This window comes from Lactuca serriola, chromosome 7 (assembly GCF_051521515.1).
Source record: "Lactuca serriola cultivar US96UC23 chromosome 7, Lser_US96UC23_V15, whole genome shotgun sequence".
NCBI classification, from domain to species: Eukaryota; Viridiplantae; Streptophyta; class Magnoliopsida; order Asterales; family Asteraceae; genus Lactuca; species Lactuca serriola.
In genome coordinates, this window is record NC_136414.1 from 32,194,743 (window position 1) to 32,220,342 (window position 25,600).

General features: G+C 36.8%; 1 protein-coding gene across 1 annotated transcript in view; it reads left to right on the top strand.

Annotated features, from left to right (window-relative positions):
* The first annotated feature begins 233 nt into the window (after window positions 1–233).
* LOC145063847 (ATP synthase F1 complex assembly factor) overlaps window positions 234–25,600 on the top strand; it is a 31,066-nt gene continuing 5,699 nt past the window's right edge. The window contains exons 1-3 of the mRNA XM_079011421.1: window positions 234–299; window positions 17,061–17,121; window positions 17,650–17,799. Of these exons, the coding sequence (XP_078867547.1) occupies window positions 234–299; window positions 17,061–17,121; window positions 17,650–17,799 (277 nt within the window). The remainder of the gene's footprint in view (window positions 300–17,060; window positions 17,122–17,649; window positions 17,800–25,600) is intronic.

The window sequence follows — 25,600 nt, forward strand, 5'->3', positions numbered from 1 at the left end:
ACACAAAACCGACCACACCGGATCAACAACCCTCGACTATCGGTGACAAACATGTTTATCTCGCCCCTAATCCTCTCTTGTTTCCAGTTCTCCTTCCTAACTCCCTCTGCATGTGCGTCCCTAATCAAACCCAAAAGTGGAGAATCAACGGATATCCTCATACACATCTCTCCAACTGAAGATTATGATGACTTGCGGCTCATGGCATCCGCTACCACATTCGCTTTACCCAGATGGTAAAGGATCCCGCAGTCACAATCCTTGACCATGTCCAGCCACCTGCACTGCCTCATGTTCAGGTTTGGCTAGTCCATAAGATATCACAAACTCTTGTAATCTGTGCAAATGGTACAAAGTACCCCATAAAGATAATGCATCCAAATCTTGAGGGCAAACACCACTAACACCAATTCCAGGTCATGAGTAGGATATTGCGCCTCATGCATCTTCAGCTTTCGAGAAGCGTAAGCAATCACTCGTCCCCTTTGCATAAGCATCCCCCCTAAACTAGTGATGGATGCATCACAAAATACAACGAAATCCTGGACACCCTCTGGAAGGGTCAACATTGTGGCCTCAGATAATCTCTGTCGCAGCATCTCAAAAACAACCTGCTGCTCAAGGCCCTATCGGAAATCCGCTCAGGGGTACTGCGATCTTAGAGAAGTCATGAATAAATCTCTGATAGTATCCCGCTGAACCCAAGAAACTCCTGATCTCTGAGGGATATTTTGGAACCTCCCACTGCATCACGGCCTCGATCTGGGTCGGATCGACCAAAATCATATCTTGGTTAAGAAGATGTCCCAGGAACTAGACCTCTCGTAACCAAAACTCACACTTCAAGAACTTAGCATACAACCGTTCCCGCCTCAATACTCCCAAAAGCTCTTGAAGGTGCTCCTCGTGCTGCTCACTTGTCTTGGAATACACCAAGATATCATCAATGAACACAATAATAGATCGGTCGAGCATCGGCCTGCACACTCAATTCATCAAATCCATAAACACTGTAGGCGCATTGGTGAGCCCAAATGGCATCACCACAAACTCTTAATGCCCATAAAGAGTCCAAAATGATGTCTTCTCTACATTCTCCCCTCTCACTCTCACTTGATGATATACAGACCTCATATTGATCTTAGAGAACTAAGAGGCACCCTGCAATTGATTAAAGAGGTTATCACTCCGCGAAAGGGGATAACGGTTCTTCACTGTTAACTTGCTCAACTCCCAGTAACCAATGCACATCCGGTGTAAACCATCCTTTTTCTTGACGAACAATATCGGCGCTCCCCATGGTGAACTGCTCGGTCTGATGAAATGCTTGCCTAACATCTCCAGAAGCTGAGAGGATAAATCTTGCATCTCGGGTGGTGCCAAGTGGTATGGTGCCTTGGCAATCAGAGCCGCACTTGGCACCATATCAATCCTGAACTCAACCTACCTTTCGGGAGGCACGTCGGGTAACTCCTCCAGGAATACATCGGCAAACTCCCTAACAACGGCACATCTAAAATCGAGACCCACTCTCGCACCTAAGTATCATCCATATAGGCATGATAACACATACACCTATGATGAATATAGAGATGGCAACGGGGGCGGGGAACACAGGGGACCCCAATCCCCATCCCTATCCCCGAATCCTCAATCCAATCCCCATCTCCACCCCCATCCCCATCGGGGAATATGAATAAACCCCCATCCCCACCCCCAATGGGGACTGGGGATCCCCAACGGGGAAACGGGGATTTCTATTTCTCTTTTAACATGCAAACTTTTACGTAAGAAAAAACTCTAAATTTCAATTTTACCATCATAAGTTTAAAGATTTTATAAAATATATAAGTACTCATAAATTGCATAAAAAATATAAATAAATTTTCTACCAAATTTAAATACATACATAAAAAATCAAGTAGAAAAAAATTATCAAATTGATATTTTAGGTAAAATAGATCAACCAAAGAGGAAAAAGAAATATACACGAGTTTAAAGTAGATAAAAAAAAGTAAAAATATAATTTCAACCAAGTAATTACTAATGAGTTAGGTTACTTAGATCAAATTTTATGTATTATAAATTGTACTATAAATATATGTTCTGTATTATTTTTATATATGAATATATGTCGGGGGCGGGTCCAAGGTCGGGGATTAAGGGTATCCCCATCCCCATCCCCATCCCCACTTATTTTATTTGGGGATTCCCCGTCCCCATCCCCATCCCCAGTCAACTTGGGGATTCCCCAGTCAAAACGGGTGCGGGTTTCGAGTTCCCCGTTGGGTATGGGGTTTTTTGTCATCCCTAGATGAATATACTATGGAGCTGTGGCTGCCGGATAAAACCCTGAACCAACCTTGGTATCCTCTCCATAGATAACGAGTTCTCCCCCAATTGGGGTTTAAACTACTACTTGCTGGCCCTTGCAGTCTTTAATAACACCAAACTTGCTCAACCAATCTATCCCTACTATCACACATACATCCCCCATGGGGATAGGAATCAGATGAATCGTATAAGGCACCCTGAAGATCTCCAATACACAACCCCAATACACTGTGGATGTAGAAATTATGTGTTCGTTGGTGATAGAAACCAGCAACAGACACTCTAACTCCCCAATAGGCATATCAAACTCCCTACTACATATATAGGATACAAAATACCAACTCGCACCCGAGTCAAAAAGCACAAGAGCAAGCAAAGAGTTCAATAGGAAAGTACCTAACAGAATCATATATATATATATATATATATATATATATATATATATATATATATATATATATATATATATAAGCATACCATACAATAATCGACGGAACAATAAATAGAAAAATACTCGTCACGATGTCTGGCACCACCCTGGCCTCCTTTGCCGTGAGCTAAAAAACGCGACCTCGATCCCTCGGGACTCCGTCGTGCCCTGGCTCCCATCAGTGATCCTCAAAGTAGCTTGCGCTAGAGCCTACGCCTGTTTAGTAGCAAGCAAGGGACAGTTGGCCTTCACATGGCCAACCTGGTCGTAGTGATAACAAATCCTGGTGTTGGGTACTGAAGTCTACTGACGGTAATCCCTCGAAGTGTGGCCTTGTCTGCCATATTTGTGGCATCCAAAAGAAGATCGGTAAGCACCGTCATGAACCTTACCACACTTCCCACACGTTCGGCCCTTCTAACTCCCAAATCTAACATCAGCAGCCTTGAATCGCTTCGTCGCAGGTTGCGATTGTTATGGGGCCTGTCTTTGTTCCCTCGTATGGAGCTCCATCTCGATCTCCCACCGCCTAGCGGCCTCCTGCAACTCCACCAATAAACCATAACGTTGTGTAGACACAATTTGACGAATGTCTATCTTGAGTATGCTCATGTACCGGGTCATCTGAGCTTGCTCAGAAGCAACAAACTCAGGGAAAAACATGGCTCTCTCTGTAAACATCTTGGTGATCTCAGTCATCGACTCGGTCCCCTGTCACAGATCCAAGTACTCCTGAGCCAGCCTCTCTCGCTCTGCCAGTGGAACATATCTCGAGCGGAACATCTTAGAGAACTGCTCCTAATATACTGCAGCCCTCTGCTCTGGAGTGTATGAACTAAAAATCAGTCTCCACCAATCCTTCTCTTTGGATCTAAGAAGATTTAGAGCGTAGTTGACCCTCTGGTCGGCTGGTCAGGAGCAAGTAAACAAACATCCTTCAACATCTGACAACCACCTCATGGTAATGATAAGATCTTGAACACCGTCAAATGTCAGGGGATTTGTATTGTCGAAGTCCTGGTACTAAAAGGCTCTCCTAGCGCCAATCCCTACCACAACGATGGTCGCGGTGGCTGCAGCAGCAGCAACCTTGGAAAGTGTAGTGTATCGGTTATCTAAGAAATACATCATGGTAGTATTGATAGACCCAAAAAAACTCTGGTATCTGCCCCCAGACAATAGAAACAACATCCTTATGAATCATCTCCATAACCCAGTCCTCAGTCAATCATGGCCCATCATGACCATCTGCTCCGACTCCTCATCTAGATCCTTACTCAAATTGCCTCGTAACCACCATATTGAAAATAAACCAAAGAGACCATATGAACCATTACCCCAACAAAACCCTAGGGTTTATGAATTCCCTACTATACGTACGGGTTCTGTGCTTCCAGTAGTACGGGCCCATACTACTTTCTACACCTACCCGTATTTGTCTCATAAGATCATTACAACAACCCTAACCATACTCACTGAAATACGCATACACCCTATTCTCACTTCCTATAGGAATGCTATATATCCCTTAACTGGTCGGCTGACCCCACATAACTCATCCATGAAACTTCCACCAACCCTGCATCACTTATGTATGCTAATCATACATAACACTGGATCCTATAGATAGTCGAATACTTGATTCTACCTAATGTCCACAACCAAACAAGGAACATGAAATAAGGCTAAATCAAATATTCATAGGCTATAAAATTTTAGTTATGTATAATTTTGATGCATACACTAAGTAACTACAGAAATCATGTCAATTCCATATAAAGAAGAAAGCCTAGGCTATCACGCATCATATAATCATGCAATTCCTAAAGATCCCTAGCCTATCACTAGACTGTTGTTCTAACATATCATAATACCATATAACAGTGTGGTAATTTAAGGTATACTTACTAGCTTCGGCTGATCGTATACAACGCATCCTTTCTTTATTATTTTTTAAAATAACTTTGAAAATCATTTTTAAAACTTTTGCAGTTCCTTAGTCTGAGACTGGATTCACACAGGTGTTCCTCCAATTCGCTCAAACCAAGGCTCTGATACCAACTTGTAACATCTCCAAAATCACAACCAATTTAAACTTCTCAAATCAACCCATTTACTAATAAAAGTGTTTACAAAACCATTTTTTTCAAAACATTGTTCAAAACAGAGTCTCCCAAGATCAACAACATAAAAATCAGGATGTCTAAGGTCACACCTTCGCCTTCCCACAATCATCGGAAGTAACTAAAACTATAACCAAATACTATAAGCCAACGCTTAGTGAGTTTCCCCCAAAGTACCACCATACAAAACACATATCATAAAAGAACAAGCATGCTAGGTCCAATCAGTCATCAGACTGGAATACCCACGGCTCCATAACTATCAGGTTGGATTACCTATCGCCCAATCAGTCATTGGAATGGAATGCCAATATATAACAGGTCCACTCAGTCATCATACTGGAATACCCTCGGGTTCACTGGGTCATCGGACTAGAATACCTCTAGTCATTTGATACACACACAAAGCAGTAAAGTCTCAACCCAAAACCCTATTTCGACATATAACAAATAACATACACAATAAACAGACAAATAATCATGAAACCAGAAATCACAGTTGGTCCTACAGATCTACCATTCTATGCATATCAGCAATTATCATAGAATCATACATATATATCCTCTACTCAGCATATCATAAATCAATGTATAACACTCGCGCGCAACACGTATCTGGCGTGTCTGGTCCATTTCAACACCTAATGTAATTTTTACCTTTTCTAACTTATTCCTAACTGCTTTTTGGCCTATTTTTCTACAGGTATGGCTACACGAGTTCGACACGCTGCAAGTCAGTTACCTCCAAACTGGCTTTCACATCCTTTTCTAGAGTTCCCCGATGATCTTCCTGATTGAAGCTCTTTCGTTTCTCTCCTTACTGTTCTTCTGTCCAAGAAGATTAGTATTCCCAGCCTTTTTCCTGGTGATTGACAGACGCTTTTAGGCTGATGGCTCGATTAGCACCGTTCCTTACCTGTGTATTGTGGTATGATAGTGGTCCCGAGCTTTTTATCTTCCATGGATGGCGATGGATCGTCGGGTTCAGGAGATGGTCTACAAGGAGCTCTGATGGGAGTTCTTTTCTATGGTCTGCTTCAACAAGGATTCGACGCGATGGGCAGATCGATCAACTTTTACTTTTTCCTGCGAGGCGCATCCCGATCCTGCAGCCTGATCGAGCAGAGGAGGAGTCTACGGATTTACACTACTGAGGAGACTTTGAGTCCTCATTTTTATGTTTATATGGACAATTGTATTACTACACAACCACATGAGTACAACTACATGCAGGTTTGGGCCCACGCTTATGGGACTTATGTTTCCAGAATGGCCAAGGAAAGCGTCTTCCGTTCTCCTATCTATCGGTTGATCCACCAATTGGTCGCTTCTATCATTTGTCACAGACAGGAGTGTGACAAGGTTCCCCCATGCGAACTTTTCTATGTGTGGTGCCTCATTCAAACAGAGGTTTGCCTTTATCTTCTTTTTGCTCTTGCTCTCCACTTATCTAGCATGGCTCTAGGTTCTACACCTTTTAGCAGGATCTGCAGGGGTCACTGGGTAACTAGGTTGGCCTTATATTATAAGGTTGACACTATTGGGATGGTTCATATACCTATCCGGGAGTTGGGTACTACCTCTCTCGGGAAGATGTGAGTGTTGGTTCGGGGAGTGGGGTAGCAATGGAGGATTATGTAGGACGATATTGTCGATCTGATTCAACAGGTGGAGTCGGAGAACATCCTTGATCCTGCCTTTGTGTGACGTCAGAGGCCTAGGTATGTGGAGACTGACCAGCCGGAGCCAACTCTACATGACGTGTTGTAGTATCTGATTGTTGCACGGGAGGAGTGTCGTTGGAATATGGCTTCGGTCTTTGCGGTGATGCGACATCTGGGGATAGACCATCCACATTTTCCTAGGGCAGTTCCTTCTATTCCACACCTTCTCAACCATAATATAACATCCTCTTTTGATAAGTTTCTTATTTCGGGATTATGAGCACCAAATGGATCAAGTAAGGGCCTTATGTTTCAAGGGAATAGGTTTTAGACCCTATTAGATGTTGATAATATTGGTTATGCGATCCAAGCCCTTGGTAAGTGTTGGAGTCAAAGGGGCAAAATGGGAAAAGTGATGTTTCAGACTTCTTGCATGCAATATGGATTTTTTCGGGAAGTTTTTAGTCCAAGATATCTAGATAATATTGTGGGGATCTTCAATACCTTTTTGTGGATATAAATATTGTCGAACATGCAGTTAGAACGAAGAAGTTATGACCGTTTGAAGTTAGGACGGTTTTGGGTTAAGTCGTGTATGTTGGGCATACGTGCAAGTACGTTGGGCATACTAAGGCATCCCCGAGTACGCTGGGCGTACGCAATAAGTGCCTAAACCCTATTTTCATGGTTTGAGCCCTATTTAAGCTCCTTAACTTCCCCACACCTATTCCATTCTCAGCCTCCACCTCTCCAACACCCTCCCTTGAAACCCTAACCCTATTTTAATCCGTATAAGCAAAAGTAGGTATTTTTAAGTGCCTTACAGTGTTTTTGGTGCATCTTGGAGAAGAAGGATCTCATGGGGGAAGTGTTGGTTGCATTGCTGCTTGTAGATCCAGATTTTGTTCACCTTGATCTTTCTTCTAAAGGTATAAAGCTTGAATCTGATGATGCATTGTTAGATCTATCTAGTATTGGATATTATGAGCTTTTGGTCATTTCAGTGCATAAATTTTAGATCTTGAAAGTTTGTGACTTTGTTATGGATAAAGTTGTTGGATAAGGTGTCTAAGTCCATAACTATATTTAGTATGCACTTGACCCGAATTGGCATGGTCCATTTGGGTTGCATGGCATCATAATAATTAGATAGACAAAATGAGAAAAGGACACTTATGTGTTGTTAATATATTATAAGTTCTAATATATTAATATGAAATCCTATTATTTAATTAGTATTGATCAAGAATTAATTTGGAATTAATTTTGTGATCAAAAGGAGACTAATTAAATATACGGGGATTGATTTGTAAATCATTCATTCTTATGTAGTGGGCTTATGGTCCATGATTCACTAGATTGGGCTAGGACCAATTGGGTGCTCCATGGATGCTCCATGGAGGTTAAAACCCATGGATCATGGGGGAAATGAAAATCCATGCACATTAGGGTTTACATGGTGTAACCCTACATGTGACACACTATATAAAGAACCTCATGGTAAGCAAAATCGGCCACTAAGACAAGAACAAGGAGGGCTAGCTGATTTTGAATGAAAGTGTTCTTCTCTCAAGTTATTCCAAGAGTTGTGGTGTTGTGTGAAACATTTGAGGCATCACATTTGGGGTGCTAGGCTCATAAGGTCTCAAGGAATCCAAGCTACAAGAAAGGTAGGTCATTCTTTTAGTTTTTATATTACAAATACCCCATGCCATGCTAGTTAGGATGAGAACCTTGGAAAAATCAAAATTGCATGAATATTATAGAAAACATAGATCCAAGGTTTCTAGGGTTGCATATACACCATAGGAGTGTTAGAATACCCAAAACCCATTAGTGGTATCAGAGCCCAGGTTTGTTTTCTTTGTATTTGATGTAAACTGCTTCAAAAAAGTCGAAATTCTGCAATCTTACAGTGAACTCGCTGAGTCCATGGGGGGACTCGACGAGTCCAAGTGAAAATGCATCCTACTCGTCGAGTAGGTTCTTGCACTTGGCGAGTAGGAGCCCTTGTGTGCAAATTTTCGAGTTTTGCTGTTGGAAATGGACTGGAATCATTACCCTAAACTGTTTTGGACTTATAAAACATGTTTTTGATGTGGTAATGACTATGCTAATCCATTTTCAATGGTTATTATCAAAATTTCAAGTTTTATACATGTTTATATGATTCTTGAAATTGTTGATATGAATGTTTATGCTTATGAGTTTTGGTAGATCATAGGAATTATTTGCAAATTGTTTGATGATGTAATTCTTGATTTAAATGTTATTGATGGAGTCTATAATTTGTCCTCAAGTTATGGATTACCAAAGGTCATTTCTTTAAAATGTCATTAAAGAACCATAGGTTACAAAAAATGAAGAGTCTTCATTTTAATAGACCATTAAACTCATAAGTTATGAAGTTGAAAAGTCTTGAATAGTTTCAAAACTTTCCCTCAAGTTTTGGAAATTGTAAAGTCACTTTAGAAAAATTTAATCCCAAACCTTAGAGTTTTAAAAGTTAAAATTCAACCCTTATACTTTATAGCATTATAAGTTAATAATATATATATATATATATATATATATATATATATATATATATATGTGTGTGTGTGTGTGTGTGTGTGTGTATAAGAGCAAGTCAGTCTTACTGTTAGTAGGCCTCATTCACGAAGCCGGTCTATAAGGGGGTATAAGGTTGTTGCCTATAAAATGGCAACTTAATGGGTGTCCACTCTCACCCACCGCTTCCTTGACTGGTGGAGGTTTGTTAGCCGAACGGGTAGCACAAGGACTATAATTCTCATTATAAGTATAATGATAAATATAAAGTAACTAAACCTTTTATAAATTCCCAATCTAAGTTACTTTAGGAAAATGTGAAGATGGTGCTAACCCATGAAATTACACTTTGTACCTTACCAAGTCGTTGGTGGAGCGTGTGTGCGTAACCATCACACTAACATGGACTAGTAAGAGTGGCAATGGGTGACTTAATGTTTATCATAGATCGTTGGAGCGCGTGTGGGTAACCGACACATCGATTAGGTGATAAAATTAAGGGCACCAAGTTAATCTGCATGGTTATTCACACCTTGTTTGTGATCCTCGGTATCCCCGTCACAAACTTGAGAGGGCACAATCGAGATTTAAACATGCCATTGAAAAGTTCAATGAATCTCAAAAGATCTAGGAGTTTCAATCCAATTAAAACCTAATTCCCATTTCGTTTTTCATGGTGGAAATTAGTGAATCGTCGTTCGCCTACCTTCAAATATTTTATAGCTTTGATTACGGCATCCTTCTTCCAAGTTATAAAATATTGTGTTGGGTCCTAGCCTTAATATTTCATATTGGGTGTTGTATTAAGGACTTAAATCAACTAACTTGAATTTCTCCCATTGTAGATGTCTAGATCAGACAACTATGGTCTTCCCAAATCTCTTGGAACAAGCTTTCCTAATGAAGATGATGTCCCGTGATTGGATCATAGAAATCATACATCTCTTCTTCTACCTGCTCTAATTATTCTCTCTGACCCACAAGCTCAAAGACTTGAAAAATTCAAGGTCACTCAAGCCCTACTTGCAATGAAACATGAAGATGGTAGGCCTGTGTGTTCTCATGTCTTAGAGATGAAGACACAAATCGACAAGCTGAGAGTGTTGGGTGTCGAAGTCACAAGGAAGTTGGCTATTGACTGGGTTCTTCAATCACTTCCTGAGTCGTATAGTGAGTTCATTAAGAACTACTATGTAACTGACCACGACATGACCCTTATTGATCTTACTTATTTGCTTGTTGTTGCTGAATCAGAAATGTTTTGGCGCACTAAAAAAGTAAATTTGGGTGGAAGATCTACTTCTCAAACTTCCATGGGCATTGATAATGGTAACATTGGAAGTCCGGAAAAGCTTTCTCTTCCCAATGGAAAGGGATCGGCCTTAGTCAACCTGGTTGACCAAAAGGTAAAGGGAAAGGCTAAGTCTGTGATAGTCTCGTGTACCATTTCAAAAGAGTCTATATGTTTTTATTGTCAATAGAAGGGGCATTTGTGGTGAAGCTTCCCTGACTACCTGAAAGATCTAAGAGAAGGAAGAATCAAAAATTTTGACTATGCTTCAGGTAAGTACACTATCTAACTCTGTTAAGTTTCTAATTGTTGGTTCTTAATACATGATGTGACTAGGTTGCATTTTGATTTTTGGCAGTATCAAGCAAAGGGAAGGAAACTTAAAGGAACAGTGTGATAAATCTGATCGCGAAGATGGATGTAACATCCTGAAATTCAGGTACAGCTATTTAACCCCTCTGTCTTGTCAAGTTGTCAAAATTAGCCCTTGAGTGGAAAATGTTGCAAATGAGTACGTTGGGCGTACTGGAGAGTACGCTGCACGTACTCATGTGCTTAAGTTGGATGCGGACTCGCCTAGGTACGCTGGGCGTACCTAGGGTTATGCTGGGCGTAGCGGGCCCAGATGCAAACCCTAAATTGTGGCTTGTGCACTATAAAAGGAATGCTAAGGCCTTATCCTCAGCCACCATATCAGCGAGTGAAACCCTAAGAGAGCATTTCCTTCATCCTAAAGCTTGTATGTGAGTTTTTTGAGCTAAAAGTGCCTTTGTGTGTTAGTGAAGAAGAAGGGGAGGTGCTTGTGGAGGCTAGGGTTTGAAGTTCAAGCTTGGATCTAAGTTCTTCAGAGAGAGGAGCTTCACTTAGAGGTAAAAAGCTCAGAACTTTCCTTTTATTTTGGTTTGGTGTTTCATGGTCCATTTTTAGGGTTAAAGTCCTAAAGGTGGAGACTTTATGAACATAAGGGACTCCATGGACCTAGATCTATCCCATTTTAGTGATATATGTGTTGTAGATCCATAAAAATTATGTAGTCATGCTTGAGTTATGGGCTCTTAAGTGTTAGAAATGGAATGATATTGGTGTTGGTGACTTTTACAGCCATGCAAAGGCTTAAAGTCACCGACTGGATTAAGAGGCTTAGGGACAATCATATTTGAAAGTTGGACGTGTGTCTTAACCGTTTAAGACCCAAAATCTAAAGGAGTATGAAACTGAGAATTACGTGGGGCATAATCCCAGTACGCGCAGCGTAAGGGGTCGCATTCCCCGATTCTGTGACATCGCCGGGTACACTCAGCGTATAGATTTGGTACGCACAGCATAACCCGGAGGGTTGACTTTTGTTGACTTTTAGGGTTTTGGTCAACATTTGGACTTTTGGGTCAGGGAGGGGTAAAAAGGTCTTTTACCCTTCTACATGATTGTAGGAATGGATTTAATCTAGCCTTTGAGAGCCATTATTTATTAGTATTGTTTATGTGATTAGGCGGGGGCTAGATCAGTGTTCTCGTGTGAGAGATTATCCAAGATACCCGAGGTGAGTCTTCTCACTATACTGTACCCGGAAGGGTACCTATGTGTGAGCGGAAGGTCTTATATGCTATGAGATGTATGTGTTATGTGCTGATATGTGATATGTATGCTATGTATGATAAGGACCGGAAGATCAAGATGATATGGACCGGAAGGTCAGGAGGTTACGGACCGGAAGGTCGATACGGGTAGGACCGGAAGGTCTACTGGGATTCGGGACGGAAGTCCTCTGAGACACATGGATCGGAAGGTCCCACAGAGTTATGGCCTAGAAAGGCATATGTGTTGTATGTGGTATTTTGGGAATCTCACTACGTATTTATGCTTATAATTGTTGTGTTGTGTGTTTCAGGTACTAGCAAGGATCGTGGGAAGGCGTCGGCATGATCCGTACACACTGAGAGGATTTATGTATTTGAGACCTTTTGAGATTCTGGGGTTTGTTTGTTATGATGACATTGGATACAGTTTGTTTGATATTGTTTTGATGATTGAAAATATGGTTTAAAAATGAAGAATTATTTTGAAAATTTACGTTGTTACAATGGATTTCAATCGCATGGTTCGAAGATCGGATTTTTGAGCTGCTGCTTAGGAGTTATGATAGATTGCTAGGAAATATGTAATAGCATAGTTTTCATTTAGAGTTGCATTGTAAGGAAAAAGTTTTTTCCGCATTTTATAAATAAATAAAAATTGTTTTATTTTATTATATCTCCTTGCAATGGCATTTATGAAAAATTGATGTTTGTATGTTTCTAGCAATATTGGAAATATGAATTTGATTTTTTTCTTTTGTGGTAGTGTTTAAATTTACCAAATAAGGAAAGATTCTCATCACCCAAGTTTCAATTAGACAGAAACTTGGAATCATGCAAGTTGTGTTGTATGATGAATGAGAATTTTCATCTTTGGAAAATTAAGACTAATTCCTTGTTCACATGTATATGTGAGTCAAGTGAAGGACTAAGGGATCGAGTACACATTCTTATGCACTGGTCAAGTCCACCACAAAGATCGATAAAACTACTCGTCATGATTTACTAAATTTAGTAGATATGGTTATACTTACAAGTTTAAGTATAATTCTGAAACGTTGGAAAAGTTTCAATGTATGGCAGAACGAATAAGAAGAATCAAATTAGACAGAAAGATAAAAGTTTCTCAAATCTGAAAAGATGGGAGAGTACTTTAGTATCATGTTTTACGACCATCTTAATGATTAAGAAACCATATCGGAATTGATCCTCTAAGGACATCTTAGTGCGTTCCTATGGCTAAGAAGAGGAATCATGAATTGTTGAAATGGTTAAAACAAGAAGATGAGTCATACTTCGTTCCAAAACAAATCTTAGAGTAACACTCCAAGATCGAGACTTGACTGACATAATTTTTAGAAGGTTTAAAACACTTATTAAGTGCAGAGTAAAATGTTTTCTACTCTTGTTGTACATTTGAAATTGGTGAATTGTGATGTTTTGGATAAAACAAAGACCAACTACGGCTAATTGTATGAAGTGTTTGTCTTGATAAGAATCCGCACTAACTCTTGAATATTTTTTTGTCAAGGAATGGTTCTTGACAAGAGAATCTTATATGTCATGAGGTCAGTGGGAGTCTTAAAGATCTTGAAAAGTTTCAAGAACTAATCAAGAATAAAAACTTATTGTTTATCACTAGCATACGACTTGAGGTTTATAGCCTATCTTGTTGACATATTCTTGATCCTATACCCATTCCAGTTAAAGTTGGCTTTGCATATGAGTTCTGAGAATTATCAATTGGTTGCATAACAACCTGGAAGCAATGGTAGGCTCTTGTGCTGCCAGGTGGCAAGAAATTAAGAACGAACAAGTTCAGTCCATATGAGTTTAAATTTGTCACTAACCTTGTCTTGTGATTATGGTTTTGACAAATTCACATGGATAGGAACACATACACCATAATATCTAAGTTTCATTAGGTTTCTATCCGATTCATGAAAATGATGGTGAGGAAACGCTTTCACTAAGTAAATTTTTAAGTAGATAGCAATTGTGATCTTTGCATTCTCAAAGTCATTAGTGGAGCGTGTGTGGTTAACAGACACACTAACATGGACTTGTGAGAAATGGCAAAGGTCTAAACAATTGAGACTATGATTACGGCATCCCTTTTCATAGTAGGTATTTGATCATCATGTTTGATCACGCTTAAACTAACTATCATTCTTGTAAAACATGAATATCTTTTATTATGAAAATATGACACTAGTAATATTAAAAGTTATTGTTTATATATCATCATGTTTTGTAAAACTTAATTGTTTTCTAGATTATAGTTTTTATTGCAAATAACAAACTCATTATCTTGACGAAACTTCAGAACATGGCAAAACTTATGGCTACAATTATCTTAAACATTTTAAACTTTTAAATTAAGATCTTTAAGTATTTATTTTTTTAACATCTTATTAGATTAGATTAAGTTGTTAAAAAATTACTTGATATCTCAGGTATTATTGACTAAATAATCTCAATGTTCAAAGCTTGAGTAATTCGTTTATGTTTCCTTTGTTTATATAAACAAGATAATAAAGCACGACGTATTTATTTCATTAAATTTATTTTCAGATAAAATTCAAAAAAAAATTATATATTTTGGGTAATACCCGAATTACCTAAACTCGAGCCGATACCCGAATTACCCAAACCCAAATTACCCGAATTTAATTTGGGTCGGGTAACGGGTATTTTTATTAACATGAAAAACCCGAATTACCCGAAACCCGAAAAAATTACTCGATCAACACCCTAGTTTGGACAAACATAGTGTGCATGCTTGGAGCATGGCATGACTATTGTTTCGGTTCAAGTATTAAGTTGATTATTTGAAACATTATACAATGAATAATGAGTAATCAATACGGTGTTTAAATAAAAGGTGTTTTATGTACTCTCAAATGTGCTTGTGGCCATATAGGATTAGTATTACTCTTGTGTTTCACTTTACATGTTTTGACTCCCCGAATAACTACTTTATTCAAACTCTCCACAGTCAGTCATATGTTGGAAGTAGGTATGAATCAAGACTGTCATGAATTGGGCTTGTACATGTCTAATATGTTAGACATAGCAAAAGTTGCTACAACATTCATGAGTGCTCATAAGTTCTGAGTATTGGATACAACCCACACTCACTTGTATCACATCATGGAATTTATCTCGAGTGATCGTGAGACGATAATATCATATAAGTCTTCAAACCTAGAGATATGATTTGTTGATTATGAGTTGGTTATGCATTGATTGTACGGAAATGCATCGGTAACTCGATGTTATAAAACGTGCCTTTGTGTATGATTCAACAAGTAGTTAGTACAAGCATATGAGTTGAATTTTATATGTTCCTTCTAGTCCTTTGAGGATTAGAAGTGATATATGGGCCCCTCGATGACTTTGTTTTGACCTATGTGTCGGGCCCGGTCAGAACCAAATTGATGTGTTCAGTTTAGTTCTATGTCAAACAAATCAGAAATTAGGAAACAAACTGTTGGACAATAAGTAGGACTTTGTTCCATGTATTTGTCCGGTTGATATCTAGAACAGAGGATTATATGATCACTTATCTTAAATGACGCATCATCTTAGTTCCACGAGACTTTGAAAGAGCTACGATTGTTGGTCGGTTCCTGAAGTCATACCTATAAATATAGTTATTAGACTTATCCAAGTGGGAGACTGTTGGATAAGGTGTCTAAGTCCATAACTATATTTAGTATGTACTTGACCCAAATTGGCATGGTCCATTTGGGTTGCATGGCATCATAACAATTGGATAGACAAAATGAGAAAAGGAAACTTATGGTTTGTTAATATATTATAAGTTCTAATATATTAATATGAAATCATATTATTTAATTAGTATTGATCAAGAATTAATTTGGAATTAATTTTGTGATCAAAAGGTGACTAATTAAATATATGGGGATTGATTTGTAAATCATTCATTCTTATGTAGTGGGCTTATGGTCCATGATTAACTAGATTGGGATAGGACCAATTGGGTGCTCCATGGATGCTCCATGGAGGTTAAAACCCATGGATCATGGGGGAAATGAAAATCCATGCACATTAGGGTTTACATGGTGTAACCCTACATGTGACACACTATATAAAGAACCTCATGGTAAGCAAAATCGGCCACTAAGACAAGAACAAGGAGGGCTAGCTGATTTTGAGTGAAAGTGTTCTTCTCTCAAGTTATTCCAAGAGTTGTGGTGTTGTGTGAAACATTTGAGGCATCACATTTGGGGTGCTAGGCTCATAAGGTCTCAAGGAATCCAAGCTACAATAAAGGTATGTCATTCTACTAGTTTTTATATTACAAATACCCCATGCCATGCTAGTTAGGATGAGAACCTTGGAAAAATCAAATTTGCATGAATATTAGAGAAAACATAGATCCAAGGTTTCTAGGGTTGCATGTACACCATAGGAGTGTTAGAATGCTCAAAACCCATCAAAAGTTAGAAACTTTATCCATTTAAACATCATTTTGATTCAGATCTGAAGGTTGGAGACTTGGACTTAATGGATTAAGTTGATAAAGATGCAATTTTGGGCCCCTTTGAGACTTAATTACTAGATCTTGGTTGTTTGGACCATTCAAATGGATAAATTTGGAAACTTTATCCATTATGGAGCTATTAGGAAACATAAAAATGTAGCCTTGATTGTTAGTTTCCTTCCATGCATGATCTAGGTTATCTTAATGGGTTAAGGAGTTAGAGTTTTTGTGTTTGGGCACTTAATAGCCAGACAAGGCCATAAATTTGGAAACTTTATGGTTAAAGACATATTATTAAGACTAAATCTGGAATATGGGCAAAAGAGATTAAGGATTAAGCTCTTAATAAGAAGAAAAAGACCCCATCACATACGTTGGGCGTAACCCAGGTACGTTGGGCGTACGAGGTCAACCCAGCCTGTTTTGGTCAAGCCTCGTGGACATTGTGCATACCAACTGAGTACATTGGGCGTACTCAACTTTGTTGACCAAGTTTGACTTTTTGACTTTGACCAGAATTTGACCAAGTTTGACCTAAGGGTATTTTGAGTTATATTTGAGATTGGTTACGATTTGATAAATAGGTGACCGGTAGAGCTGATATTCGGAGCAGTGTCCTGTTCAACGACCTTTTTAGACTGGGAGGTGAGTTCTCTCACTATGTCGATGGCTCTAAGGCACCAAGGCCGACCCATTTATTGATTTTATGTATCCTAGGATGTAGGATTGTTATGATAGTTCTATGTGTGATTTGTTTGTGTATATGTTGACATATGGATGGTTGGTTCGAGGCCATGTGCCAACAAACCCTAGATGGTTGGGTTGAGGTTTTACTGCTATGTGTTGTAAACCAACAAACCCGGTACGATTGGCTTGAGGTCAAGGACCAATAAACCCTGTATGCATGCTTGTATTGTATATGTATTTATTTGTGGTGTGAGGTATTTTAGAAAGCTCACTAAGCTTTGGCTTACAGTTTGGATTTCAATGTTTTAGGTACTTCTTATAAGCGGGGAAAAGCGAATGCGTGATTGTACATATCATCCTGTAGTTTATGTTGATTCATACCATGATTTAATACTTTGACTTATTATGATTTGTAAACAATGTTTTGGTAAATTATGGATTTATGGAATTATGTTTTAAAAATGAAAATTTTACTCTGATTTTTAGGACGTTACAAGGGCGCCGATTATGATGGTGCTTGTCCTTTAGGCACACATCATGGGGATACTGATGATGATGACGACGATGGTACGAAGGACGAGGAGGCTGAGTATGAGAGAAACGATGAGTATGTTGAGGTTGATACTTTGTATTATGGTACTTACAAGTTTATATTTGTATGATTTTAGTTTTATGGTTTATCAATCCCCAATTTAGTCGATGTATTGGTTCAGTTAAGACTAAACATAGTTGATCAGGCTATGTTTTAGGAGTGACTCAACCTTTTCATATCGAACCATCCTGGATATTTGTCTTATGTATGATTTGTATATGTTATTCGAGATTGCCAATTATTATTGTTTTGTACTTGTAAACTATGTATGGTTCAGCCAAGTAGGAAAATTCGGTTGGCAGGACCATTTTGGCATAGAGATGTTCTGAAATCCAAAAACCCAAGTCGACAATTCCAGCCTAGGCACCTCTCCAGTACGTAGTCTATCAGTAGGGTAATTAGCAGTAATATTTTTGTTTATAGGTTTGAGAACAAAACTAATCGGATTTTATTTCCTAAGCTATAGTCATAATTCCTAGAGAAATACTAATTCGCTATAACAATTAGCTCTGATACCAATTTGTCACACCCTCCCCTGCCGATGGCGGAAATGTCGAGTGGTGACGGTACAAACATTTCCCAAATCACAGAGCGCTAATCATAATTACCTATCTAAATGAAAATCTACAAGTCTTCATGTCGATAATCCTTTCCTGACTTGATCTTTATTCTATCCTAGGAAGACATGCGATTTTTGAAAAACGTCAACTTAATGTTGGTGAGTTCACAGGTTTTGAGGTAAAGGTATAATAAACTCTTTGGGATTCTTAGCTTCCTAGTTTCCTATGTTTTATTATATCACCTCCTATATTATTATCTTTTAGGATATTTTGTAACCCTAATTTATTATCTTTAGAGAATATCTAACTATCCTATCTTAATTTTTTTTAGGGTATCTATCGATCCTATCTCATTATCTTCTAGGATACCTACCGATCCTATCTTATTATCTTTTAGGATATTTATCTAGTCTTAACGTATTTTATTTACCATTCTAAGGCGTCCCTAATGGTAGTCTGATCTCTAAGGTGATCTAATGTATTACCATGAGCCCCCATAATCGACGTTGTTTGACTAATAATTTTGTCCCTCCTGATGTTTCATCGGATGTCGAATACTGAATAATAAGAAAGTTATCTTTCTGGAATTGTAGTTAGCAATCATAAGTGAGGTTGTCAGACCCCATATAAATCTATACATATCTTCCTATCTGTCACAAGATTAACGATTATAGGTATCGGGGAATGCCCAATTTAATCAAGGCCTTTGGATGAATATAACAGCTTACTAACACATTGACATTAAGTATTTATCTTTTATCTTTTAGACCTCATAATTATTTTGTATATATAAGTATTCATATATATATATATATATATATATATATATATATATATATATATATATATATACCCTAATTATGGTTATTTGAAAACAAGATATTTTGGCAGAGTAACAACTAAGTACGGTGCATACCCATATATTTGACCAACATAACTTCTAGGTATTATGTTATCATAGGGATTTGGACATTATAAGATATAGGTATTATCTTTTTGTAGACTATTGGGCATCATATCTCTTAGGCATAATATCATAGCTTATAACTAGGTATAGTATCTATAGATACATTATCCTAAGGCTCTAAGCTTTAAAACAATTTAATATTTATTAATATAAATATATTTTGATAAAACTATTTAATAAAAATGTATCCCCCCCCCCCCCCCCCCCCCGCGGTAAAACATTTAAAATAGTAAAATAGGGGTCGTGAACTCACTCTAGTAGCATATTTTGAAGCATCCGAGTCATTGCATCCGAAGCTTCACATCATCGGGAGGGTCTCTGAAACAGCTTGTAATGTATAGAGAGTGTTTGGGATGAGAAAATCAGAATTTGAGCACCTCTATTTATAGTGGTTGTGCGTGCAACACACTTCATGTGCAACGTGCACTTGCGTCATGGCTCCATCCAGAGCTTGCCACGAGTCGCACTTCTGATGGTCCACGTCTCGCTAATCTTTGAAGAATTTGGGTGTCAGGTGTGCGCGACGGGCATGATGCACACTAGGCATGCACCCCTAAATCTTTTATAAAAATTTATATCTTCCTTATATGAATCTTGTTTCTTACCTTCTCTATATATATTTGTGTAGCTCTCTACTAGTACTGCAACTTTCCTTAAACCCGCGTTGCCAGATTTTGACTTTCATTTTTAACCCCTATTTTATAATTTTCTAAAAATCGTATTTCCTTCATATGAACTCCGTTTTTGACCTTTTTCCTTTCAAAGTACTTATCTCTTAGAGTACTACGATTTTCCTTTTTGTGACGTTAGCCGAAACTCAATCGTTCTCCTTGTGTCATTTTGATGTTAATAGTGTTTATTAACACAGTTGGTTTTTATATTTTATGAAATATTAACTCCTCTAATCGGAGTCAAATTTATGCAATGCTTATATCTTTGGTATCACTTTGTTGTGTACTTTCCAAATACGCTAACCATCATAAAAAGTGATATAACTTTTGGGTCACTCATTTTTTACCCTATTATAATTATTTAATAGATCATATTTTCCTTTGGTATGAAAATTTATATCATTATTATCTGTTGATGTTAATCTTTAGTGATAATTGGTGGCGGGAAATTCCCAATTGTTATACATATCGTTAGGTCTTTTCGCACGCATAGTGTTATAAGGACCTAATTATTATTTTCTTAAATTCTTCTCCTAGGATTCCTTCTACTTCATCCTACTATTTTCTGAGGAAGAACTTATACCGAATCTAACTAGTTATCGGACGAAATACGATTGCATGCTGCTAAAGTCAAACATTTTAATTCTAGGAGCATGTAACCTAACCGCTAAAATCAAACATTTTAATTCTAGGAGCATGTAACCTAACGTATTTATCGAATAACTAATCAACACCAATATAGGTTGTAGGCAACAATTAGCAAATAATTATCTAGGCTATAAGGTATCTTAAGTATCATACAATTCTTATTCCTGTAATTCCTGAAAATATCCCTAGCGTATATACTAGCATGCGTTTCTAACAGACCATATATCAACAGATATAATAATATGGATATTTTGGGAATCACGTTCCTTTTTTAGCTCTGATTGACTGTACGCATCACATTTTCTTCCTTTTTGCATAATTTCTTTTTATAAAATTGTTTATTTGATACTCAGATCCTTAGTTTGACTCTGAAATCACATGAGTGTTCATCTAATTCTCTTAAAGCAGGGCTCTGACACCAACTTGGAAAGTCCCGATTTTCAAGGCAAAATTTTTATTTTTAGTTATTCAAAATATAAGTCTTACACATGTTATATCACATATTTAATTATAAAAGATAGTTTTATCGGAAGTCTTAAAATATTTTATTAATGCCTTCGATGCAGGTACACTTATGCGTAAGCCTTTCCTCAATCCGAAGAACAACCTGAAAAGAAGATATTCAACAACTATAAGATGAGGCTTAGTGAATTCCTCCAAGATACCACATACCACAATACAGATACAATGCATAAACATAACGACCTTTAACATAAAGTTGGTTTGTCCCTTTTGCCTTCAACGTAAAGTTGGTCCAACCTTTTTCCTTCAGCGTAACACTGGTCCACCCAAGTACATTGGCCTTCAACACGAAGCTGGTATGCCCATAACTCACACACACACACACACACACACATATATATATATATATATATATATATATATATATATATATATATATTAACACTCATATAACAGACAAATGGTTCAACATGACAGTAAACTAATTAAGCTAGTCTAGTGGTCTAACTTCATACTACAGGCCAACTATATCCTAACATACAAATGATACATAATGGAGTATACAATATAATGAGAAGAACTCACCTGAACAATTTCTTATAGGATTAACAGTTAACCAGAAAATTCAACTGGAAAGCAACACGTCAACGAGGATTTACCTATAATATTATAGTTTATTAGTTCCTATGGGAATCTAGTAATGAAAGGCTAGATCCTTTACTAATTTCAATGAATAGTGAGAGTTCTATCACATAAGGATAGACCAGACAGGACAGTTGGGAGGTAGGATCATTTCAGCTTTTAGCTTTCCTGAAATCCAACAACCAAGACAGTGTGACCATTCAGTATTGTAATTGAAAATATTGATAATCTTATTTTTATATATTCATAATAACGAGTACAAATATAAATATAATTTACATTTAAGGTGTAGTAAGTGCAGCTTACCTTATATGAGTTTCTAGTGAAAATTGGGATTTGCGTTGGCAGGAATTAGATACCGAACACTTTTATTTCACCGACCTTTAGATGCCTTAGAGTTTCACTAAAGGGTGGAATTCCTTAAACTCTCGATAACTCCCTAAACAATCGGATCTAAAGAGAGAGGTATGAGAAATGGGTGTGAGGAGTGAATGGGACTTGCAGGCAATTTATAGGACAACATCAGGCAGGCCGCACCGCGCCACCTATCAAATGCACCGCGCCTTTTGGTAGGTGGGTTGGATGGACCCTGGCTTGCTACGTGTCTCTCTCTGGACCTTCCAAGCCAGGTAAAATTACAGATCTTCTAAAAATTGTATCTTTCTCATACGAGCTCCATTTTTTTACGTTATTTAAATCCACGTATAACTATCGACGAGTACTACGACTTTCATTTAGACTTTGTTGGATAATTCTCGTCCGATCTTAAATTTAACAGTCCATGAAGATTACATTGTTGACGACCGTGTAAAATTCATAATTCTTTCATACGGACTCCATTGTCGGCTTTCTTTATATTGAAAAAAATCATATCGACGGGATCTTCAACTCGTTTAGATTGCTTTTTCTAACAATCGACTGATCTTAATTTTGGTTTCTATGTCGCACACCGTTGCGTTGAAACTTCTAAAAATCATAACTTCCCCATACATAATCATATTTGGACGTTCTTTATATGCATGCTCTCGGTTTTACGATTTCTAAGACTTTCATTTAGATTGCTTAGGCTAATACGCAATCTATCTAAATTTCACTTTTTCGATACGCAGAGTTGTGTCGATTTAATAGCGAAACTTCGAAGAAGCATAACTTCTTCATATGAAGTCGGATTTAAGCGTTTAATATATCTACGAAAATCGTATTGACGTCTTCTACATGTTTATGATGATTATTTTGGCTCAAAAGTAACATATTTCTAATCCATATTTCATAATAACTGCTTATTATTACAATTTGTGGAAGTAGGGAAAATGGGGTGTTACAATATGAATGGTCATCACATGCATTCTCACACGTTAGAGTTGCCAAATTTACTATTTGACTCTACGTTTTTATCAAACTCTAGACATACAATATTATGTTCATAAAATCAAAATGATTAAAGTAAACATGTATAAAATGTTCATCGAAACCATGGCTATAAATAATATAAGACATAACTTGACAACATAAACAAGCCTTAAGCCTTGCAAGACATGGTGATGTTTTGACGTTTTTCAAGGTGTGACAAGACAACAAAATTTTAATATAATTTATAATTTTATATATATGTATGTATATTTTTACTATCATCTAATTATATAAGCAAGTCATATGTTAACAAAAACCTAATGTTTTCTCATGTTAATATACATTTAATCTAACATATAGTCATCGATTTACAATCATAATAAAACTTTACAAAAATTTATTCTTTCAAAAAGTCAATGAGCATTACAATAACATGTTATATCCTTAGATCAAATCTAAGGAGGAACAAAAACCCCCTTTGTGGCCACGAAGGTTCACCTACAATGACTATGGCTACTCGCAAAGCATGTTGGAACCTCGGCTCCATAGGTGGCCAAAAAAATGTGTTACACAAAAACATGCACCTTTTCACGCCTTACCACGTTATTCGAGTGCCAAGCTTTATATAGCCGCCTAGGTCGTTTTCGGGACGTCTACACCACGTCTCAACGCCATGACATGCCTTGGCTACGCCATGTCGTGTTATTTAGAGCCCTAATCAAACGTTTTAATACTCGACAATAAATTGTAAATGTAATGACTTTAACACATGATGATCTTTATCAACTAAATATAATGAATAAACAATTAGTTTTAATCCAAATTTATCGAAATAAACACATAGTCTAGAGGATCATCAACTCTAAACAAAATTAGAGTTATTAGCCTATAACCCAAGTGAAAACACGAATATAAATCATAAAACTTTGCTAAACATATTGTATAAAAGCATACCAAATGATTCAATGTGTATCAACTCTTGATTCCTCCAAATCTCGCTCCAATAATAATCTATCGATTCCTCCAACTCTCGATTTATCCAAGTCAGCTTGGCACAAATATCCATATGCTGGTTTATTATGTAAACAATCTTCTATATTCTGTGTCGCAGACTTCTATATTTTGCAATATAACTTTTTTTTACTGATCCATTACAACACTCCAACTTTCGTACATGTCAATTCCTTTTAATCCAAAAATGTCTTTATGGCTACAAAATGAAATTTAAAAATAATAAGTATCATATATCTTAATTTAAGACCAAAATAAAGCTAAAAATACTAATATGTCACATAAAATATATGAATATAAATGACGATATCAATTAGCAAACAATAGCAAATATTCTTGTTCAACCAACTCGATTATCATATGTTTAAAGATTATGCTAATAAATTCAATTTTTTGTGTTGATTACCTTTGAATCATTTGTTTGAATTTTCCCATAGATAGGTTTCATGCATATATATATATATATATATATATATATATATATATATATATATATATATATATATATATATATATATATATATATATATATATATATATATATATATATATATATATATATCAGGGTCGGCCGGAAGATTTTGAAGGCCCTGTGCATTTTAACAAAAAATGGGCCCTAAAACTAGAAAGATCTAAACATTTAAGTAAACCAATTATACTTTTTCATTTTTATTGTAAAATACATAAGTTAAATTTTCATGAAAAAATAATACACACACACAAAAAAAAAAAAAAAAAAAAAAAAAAAAGCAGCAAATTTGCTTCAAATTGAAAACTGTAATCCTTCTAATGCTCTGATGTGTGGATTTGCTTCTCTTCTTGATTCTGAAGATAAAACTTTGATCGATGATTTGCTTCTAATAAAACTGTAAAAAGAACAAAATGAAACCAGCAAGTTATATTATAGTATGAGAAAAATAAAACTATAATTTGCTTCTATCTAAAAAATCAGAAATCATAAAGTTACCCTTTAGTTTTCTGAAACTAAAAAAAATCTAAAAATCATAAACTTCTAAACCTCAAAGAAAGATTAACAATTCAAAGATTTTTGCTTCAATGCATCTAAAATCAAGAAAATAGGATTCAAAAAGAATGAAAGAAAAAAAACTGATTTACTTCTTATAAATCATAAATAATCATAAATAAAAATAAAAAACAAACCCAAAAGGAAAAAATAGAAGTTGAGTTGATTGTACCTTCAAGAATCAAATTTGATTTCTTTATTCCTTCTGATTTTCGAAACCGACTTCCTTCTGCCTTTCGGTTTTCAAAAATACTTTGTCTATGCCTTCAAAATCAAAAAATAAGAGCTCCTTACTTTCTTATTACAAACCCATAAAAAACGAAGTAGAAAAAAAATCAGAAAAATTCAAAACTCAAAAATCCTTTACCTTCTGATTTTGAAACCTCAAGATTGATGATTGCATCTTAAATCGTTGCTTCAGCCTTCAGAATTTCGTGAAGAGAGAAGTAACTAGTAAGATTGATGATTGCCTCTTAAACCTACTGATATTAAGCAATAATAATCTCGTTG